Source organism: Acinonyx jubatus, chromosome C2 (assembly GCF_027475565.1).
Source record: "Acinonyx jubatus isolate Ajub_Pintada_27869175 chromosome C2, VMU_Ajub_asm_v1.0, whole genome shotgun sequence".
NCBI classification, from domain to species: Eukaryota; Metazoa; Chordata; class Mammalia; order Carnivora; family Felidae; genus Acinonyx; species Acinonyx jubatus.
Window position 1 is genome coordinate 134,776,803 of NC_069384.1, and position 7,558 is coordinate 134,784,360.

The 7,558-nt window shown below is 35.7% G+C and overlaps 1 protein-coding gene across 5 annotated transcripts in view; it reads left to right on the plus strand.

The window, feature by feature from the left end:
* The window catches only part of KAT2B (lysine acetyltransferase 2B), a 103,215-nt gene extending 100,717 nt beyond the window's left edge, over nucleotides 1-2,498 (plus strand). For 4 of the 5 annotated variants that reach the window (XM_053221508.1, XM_053221507.1, XM_053221506.1 and 1 more), the window contains one exon: nucleotides 435-2,498. In XM_053221508.1, the coding sequence (XP_053077483.1) occupies nucleotides 435-628 (194 nt within the window). In that variant the 3' untranslated portion in view covers nucleotides 629-2,498. The remainder of the gene's footprint in view (nucleotides 1-434) is intronic. The other variant, XM_053221509.1, reaches the window with a different exon arrangement.
* Nucleotides 2,499-7,558: the final 5,060 nt, after the last annotated feature.

Genomic DNA, 7,558 nt, shown 5'->3' on the forward strand with positions numbered 1-7,558 from the left:
AACAAACTCAGTCTGATTGTTCGACTTAAGTAATGCAGTGATTCAGTACAGATGTCCCACCTGCTCTACTCTGTGTAGATAGAGCCTCTTCTGTGTAATTCCGAATGAATAGCTAACAGTACTTAGTTTATCATACTTATCACTGCTAATCTACTTAGCTTCCTTGTGCTGAATAGGGGATTGGGCCAGATGACTAATAATGGTCCCTTCAATGTTAAAATGCTGTGATTTTACACAAGGAACGCTCACAACAGAAACAACCTAAGATTTAGGAACTGTTTTCCTTGATCATATGAATTTCTTATAAGCAGGGGCATTGGGGTGGTAAAAATGTAGCCAAACCAATGACATAAATTTCTCTCCCTGTCTCCCTTTTGTCCGCGAGTGTTTAAAATAGGAGTCAAAGATTGCTAATATTTTTTTTTCCTGTGCAGATCTGAAAACCATGAGCGAACGCCTCAAGAATAGGTACTACGTGTCTAAGAAATTATTCATGGCAGATTTACAGCGAGTCTTTACCAATTGCAAAGAATACAACCCCCCTGAAAGCGAATACTACAAATGTGCCAATATCCTGGAGAAATTCTTCTTCAGTAAAATTAAGGAAGCTGGATTAATTGACAAGTGATTTTTCCCCCCTCTGCTTCTTAGAAACTCATCAAACAGTGTGCCTAAAGCAAGGTGGTTTAGTTTTATAAAAAATTGGACATAATGTATTGAAGATACTTGTAACTGTATTAATTAGCACTTTTGAAAAACAAAAAAACCTCCTCTTAGCTTTTCAGATACGTATTTAAATTGAAGTCATAGAACATTTTTATTTTATGGAATAGATTTTAATCTATTTACTACTATTAAATGTAAATTTTCTATGGCATGTCCATTAGCTGAATATTCAGTGATAGATGATCAGGGGTTTCCTCAAAACCTGTGTATGAGGAAATTGCACATAGTACCAAGATTTGGGGGAATGCAGAAACTTTTCAGACCATGAATGTTTCCATTTTTTCTAATGGAATGTGAGAGTTTATTTTTATTTTATTCTGAAGGACTTTAAGGAAGGGATACATGATAACAAGCCCGTAAAAGGTGAAATATGTGATGTTTGAAGTCTCATTGTAGACTTTTTATATATATTTTTTAAAAACACTCATCTAGATGAGGTGCTTTGAGCAGTTCTGAAAAAATTCAGTTCCAGAAAAGCAACTGCTTTGATTCCTAAGGAAGAAATTCTAAATACTGCAAAGTTTTTTATAAGCATCTGGGTTTTTGATAATTCTGTCTACCTACAATAAACTTGTGAGCGCATAACCACTATTTTAATAATTATTTTCTCTACACAAATGTGTAATATTATATTTGACTTTGCTTATGCAGGCCATAAGTTCCAAAAGGCAATCTCCTGTTGCACAAAGGCATACATTTGAGAACACTTGAGATCGAATCAATGTGCTTTAATAAGAAAAGATGCATAATCTACGTATGTATCAAATTTGGTGGATCCTTGTTCTAACTAATAACGATTGTTTTCGTTCACAACCCCACTGATAATGTACGATATGAACATTTTTCCTGTTGCATCTCTACATTCTGTTCATTGTCTGAGGTGAAATCAATTACCAAGATTTGCTGTCAGTATTTTATCACCTACATTGGAGTACAGACCCAGGGTGATATCCCACTAAAATCCGTCGTACAGACGGATTAACCTGTCTCGGGACTCCAGCTTAGCGCTTGGGTTTATTTTCTGATTAACACTACATAGAGAAGTGGGACGTCTGCCATCCCAACTCTGGGAGAACCAACTAATATCAAAACAAATGAAGGCCATTTTGATGGTCTTTGACACTAATTTTTATGATACAAATTTATAAACTGATTTTTGTAAAGGACTAAGTTTTAAAAGTGTACTTAACTTGATGGGGTTTTTTATCAGCATAAGTGAATTAAAGTGATCATTTAATCATTGTTAAAAACAGTTGCCAGAGATAATCTGCATGACGGAAAAAACCCTGCAAATGGCTGTTAAGTGGGAAGTATTGTTTTTAATAGGTAAGAGATATTCAGAATGCTCAGACTTAAAAATGCCTCAACTTTTTTTAAGTCTAAGAAACTGCCTCGAGTGGCATCTAGATTTCTAATGAAGAATGATGATACACTTTGGATTAAGTATCTTGGACTGGTTTTAAACAGTGCTTTGTACTGAATCTGCCGAAGCATCTGTCCAGCTTGGTATCCTGTGAAAGTTTGTTATTTTCTGGGTAGACATTCTTATAGAGTATTGTCTTTAAAATCAGATTGTCTCTTCTATATTGAAAGCATTTTTATGTTTTCTAATTTAAAAATTAATATTTTCTTATAGATATTGTGCAATAAAGCTGAAGTAGGATGTGTGGTTTTTGCAAATGCTTTAACAGCGGATAAAATTTTACATTTGTAAAATTAATATATTGTACTGGTACAACATAGTTTTAAATTATATTTTAAAAAGCTCTCAATGTGGTGTTGCGTTTTCTTCTTCTAGCCCATTAAATTCAACGGGGCGATGGTTGATGACCATCGACTAGATCCGTAATTCTTGCCTTTTAGGCATTTCGTTGAAGATGTTTAGAATTGCTGCATTCGTTGGAAGTTTCATAAAAATTCACAAACCACCATTGAGATAATTCCATGAGGAGAGACACTTGTCTGGGTCTGTGTCTTTTGAGTGGTCCACTGCATTTTGCCCGCTGTCACTCATTAAACAAAGGGGAGAAAAAAGCAGTGAGAGAGGAGTGTTATTGGTTTAGAAGTTAAGTCAGTCCCCCCCCCAGTTTTTCTGCTTTCCATCTGCAAAAAGATGAATGAAGACACGGGTAAAAATATAGCTGGTTCTTAGACATCTCCTAATGAGCTTCTAATTTCACTCAAAATGCTGACTGCAGGAGAGAATCCTATATCCTGTTGGGGTATGAGAAGTACTGTACCTTTTCTTACTCAATCCTGAACCAACTGAGAAGTCAAAGGAATAAGGCACATGATGACCAAAATATCTTCATTAATAATAAAATGGATATTGAAGAATGTGGCTTATATATCTATGGAAAATGGGCTAATACTGAACCCCAGAATGTGACTGACTTGCCAGCGGCTCTGCAGACACTGCCAGCTTCCCCGCCAAGGGCAGAGCCTGGACCGTTGAGTTTAGTGCATGGCCAAGAGCAGTGGTGCTCTCTGAAGGCAGGCCAACTCTGAAGAGGCACAGGTGATGGAACAGCCAAACTGTGCAGTCCAGGGCCTTGCTGTAACTCATCAATTAGGTAAGTCCCTCCCAGGGGAGGAATGAATGAGGGGCACAGGGAGGCCAGGGGGTGATGTCTGTCCTTCCACAGGGATGCAAACATCGGGATTGGAGGATAAGTCTCCTTCCCACTCCACCCCATGTATCCATATCAAAAATTGCTCTGAAGTTGTATTCAACACATTTAATAACTGGTTGTATTCATTAGAATAGTGAAAAGAAGACCGAGGTTTTCATATTACTTAGAAGTAAAATTTAAAATTGTGAAACCTAAGAAGTAGAAACAAGATCAGACTGAGGTACTATGGGCAGGTTAATAATGTGTCATGTCTTTTAGCTGACGTCCTTCAGACCAATGTTGAAGAGATTCTAAGAGCTGTACAAGGAAGGGTTATTGGTGGCAGCCTATGGCCTTTTCCGTATTGTTCCGAGCTGGTCTGCCCGGGCCCTCCGGAACTAGCATTCTCCCCTTAGCAAAGTAGAACCAATAGTTTGGAGGGAGAGCATCAACAAAGTACACAGAAGATGCTGAAAGAGGGGGTGAGAGAACACCCTTAAGTGCCATGAAAAGTTCTCTACTGTAATTTATGTACACTTATGCCTTGGCTTTTTTATGGTAGTGTCTTTACTTTTTTGTGGAAAAAAACTAACAGAGACAAAGCCGTAGATTTTCTCTGGGTTTATTAAAAAGCGACGCAGAGAAAAGCAAGGAAAACAAAAGTCAGTCTTCCTGCTCCCTCTTGTTATTGGGAAGTCCAACACAACCTTGGCAGAATGAGTTTAAAAAGATGAGAAACAACACATCTAATTTGTGTATGTGTGGAGTTTTCTGAGCTGAACCGAAGGTTGTCAGTTTCAATTTATCTAGGTTTGAAGTTCTTCAAGAGCAATCCCTCGCGGGGGCACCTGGGTCACTCAGTCAGTTAAGCGTCTGACTTGGGCTCCTGTCATGATCTCGTGGTTCCTGAGTTCAAGCCCTGCATTGGACTTTGCACTGGTCCTGTGAAGGCTGCTTGGAATTCTCTTTGCCCCTTTCCCAGTTAGGCTCTCTCAAAAGAAAAAAACTTTGAAGGAAAAAAAAAAAAAAAAGCAATCCCTTGGAGAATTTGCTAGAAGATAAGGACCTCCTTGCACATGTTCATGCATATGCGCTTTCTGCAATACCACTTCATTTGGTTATTGAGCCCTTTCTAAAATTCACTGGTCTCTGTTCTTTGCTCTCTGTTAACCACCCATTTTCTGCAGTTAAGAGAGATGGGTATGCTATTTATGCTTAATGATATCTAAGAACAAAAAATCTGCCTTTTTGTCCAATAGGGCAGTCCAATAAGAGAATAGGAAAAGGGTTATAAGAGAGTGCTTAAGTTTGGTTAATGTTGGTTGTTTTAAAAATTGAATAGAATACACATTTCATACAAATTTTATGACCAAGCTCTTAGTAAAATCTTTTCTCCCCATACAGTGCTATCAGTGTGCCAGCACTGCTTCTACTCAACACATTCACACCTATATAGTTGTATGCTGTTTTGTGGAAAACTCAACATTCCCTTCTATATTCAACATTAAAAAAAAAATTAAAGTGGGGCATCTGGGTGGCTCAGTTAAGTGTCCAACTCTTTTTTTTTTCTTTTACTTGTTTTAAATTTATTTATTTTAAATTTATTTTTGAAAGACAGAGGGCAAGTCAGGGAGGGGCAGAGAGAGAAGGACACACAGAATCTGAAGCAGGCTCCAGGCCCTGAGCCGTCAGCATAGAGCCTGATATGGGGCTAGAACTCAGGAACTGTGAGATAGTGACATTGAACCCTGCGTCCGGCTCTGTCCTGGCAGCACAGAGCCTGCTTGGGATTCTCTCCCCCTATCTCTGTCCCTCTCTCACTCATGCTCTCCCTCTCAAATAAACTTTAAAAAATAAAGTATAATTAGCAATATACATGCAGTACAACACAATACCATACAAAACGCACATAATACAATAAAATACACAGATCTTCAGCGTAAGCAAAAAAGTAACAGAAAACATGGGAAGACTTCTGAAATCATTTTATGAGGCCAGTATTGTTACCCTTGACACCAAAGTCAGGATAAAATTTACAAGAAAACTATAGATCAACAACCCTCATAAACACAAATTCAAAGATCTTTAACAAAATATTAGAAAATGGAATTCAATATATAAAAAATATCAGAGATCATGACCAAGTGGGGCATATCTGATTAAGTCAAGGTTCATTTAACACTGAAAATCCACTAATGTAATTAACTATATGAATAGCATAAAAAAAATGTTCATCTCAATAGATGCAGATAAAGCATTTGACAAAGTTCAACACCCCTTCCTTTAAAAAAAAAAAAAAACTAGCAAAGAATAAAAGGAAACTTCCTCAATAGGGTAAAAGTAATCAATAAAAACTTATAGCCAACATCACAGTAATGCTGAAAGACCAAATGCTTCCAAGGTTGAGATAAAGGCAAAGATGTCTGCTCTCATCACATCTATTCAACATTATAGCAGAGGTTCTAGTCAACGCAGTAAGGAGAAAAGGCACACAAGATACAAAGAAGTGAAATGTTTTTATTTGTAGACTATAAGGTCATATACATAAAAACAATTCTAAGGAATCTATGAAAAAAAAATACTAGAACTGGTGAGTGAATTTAGCAAGGTCTATATATGAAAATCAGTTGCATTTCCATAAACTAGTAGCAACTACGTTTCTATAAACTAGCAAACAGGTGAAAATGAATTTTAAAAATACATTTACAATAAGTCAAGAATATGAATGCTTGAGATAAATTACCAAAATATGAGCAAAAAATTTGTCAAGACTTCTCAACAGCAAAATTAAGTCCATAAGAAAATGAAATGTTGGGGGAATTGTCAACCTACACTCAACAAGAGTGAGGGCAAAATTAAATACATTTTTAGAAAAAAGACTGAGAATTTGACCCTCGTCAAAATGACTTCCAAAAGATACTCTTCAGAAACTTGGCTTTGGGAAGTCATGTATACAAATTAAGCCAGTTCAGGATAACCACTTAATAAAAGTAGAAATAAAGACAACTCCACTAATCCAATGGTAAACAGTTAAGAGAAAAAATAAGGCAGAGTAGATAACATAAAAATATTTGCTGGAAATAAATCACATTATAGCAGTTATCACAATAAATGTAAATGGACAGAATTTGTTAGGTAAAAGGTGACAATTCAATTTGGACCAAAAACAAAATCTAGTAATATACTCTTTAATGAGATATATCTAAAACAGTAACATAGGAAGGCTTAAAAAAATGGAAAAATGATATAGTAAAAGTGCTAATACTAACCATACACAGGCAAATATTAACCATATATAAGTTGCCTTAGCTATATCAGACATTAAGACAGCATTACGAAGGAAAAAGAGTGACTACAACAGTGATAAAAGTAGTAATTCACTAGGAAATCAATAAATCCAGAAATTCTGTGGAAGGTGGTGTGTGTGTGTGTGTGTGTGTGTGTGTGTGTGTGTAGCAAATGATGAATCAGGCAAAATTGGTAAAGATACAAAAAAAGATTGAAAACATTATGCAACATTGCATTCAACAATTAGAGAATTTATGTTCAAGGATATACAGTTAAACATTTGCAAAATTCAACAACTTTTACTAGTCACAAAAGATTTAAATACCAAAGAATCAACACCATACAAATAAATTTTTTGATGTATTACAAAAAGAAGTAGAACTCAACAAAGAACAATAACAATAGAAATCTCCAATTTGGTATGAAAAAAATTTTGTTTTACATAAGTCAAAAAAGAAATCACAAAGTTAGAAAATACTTGAAATCAAACTTGAGATATATACAAATAACACTAAAGAGGTCATGCAGTAAAACTAAGAGGCAAAAATTAATGCTTTTAAAAACTTAAGAGTAGGAGTGCTTGGCCGGCTCCGTTGGTGGAGTATGTGGCTCTTGATCTCAGGGTTGTGAGTTCGAGTTCCATGTTAGCAGAGATTACTTAAAAATAAAATCTTAAAAAATATATATGAGGAAAACTAGACATCAAGGAGCTAAATAGAAGTTAGAAAAATGACAGCATAAACCCAAAGAATATGAACAAAGAAAATAACAAAAGCAGAAATTAATAAAGCAGAAAATGAAAAAACTGAGGATCAACAGAAGCTGGTCCTTTGAAAAGATTAACAAAATAAGAAAAGATTAACAACTAGCAAAAAGGATTAAGTACAAAAGAAAGTAGATACAAATAGGTAACAAAAAAGTGATGTAACTAC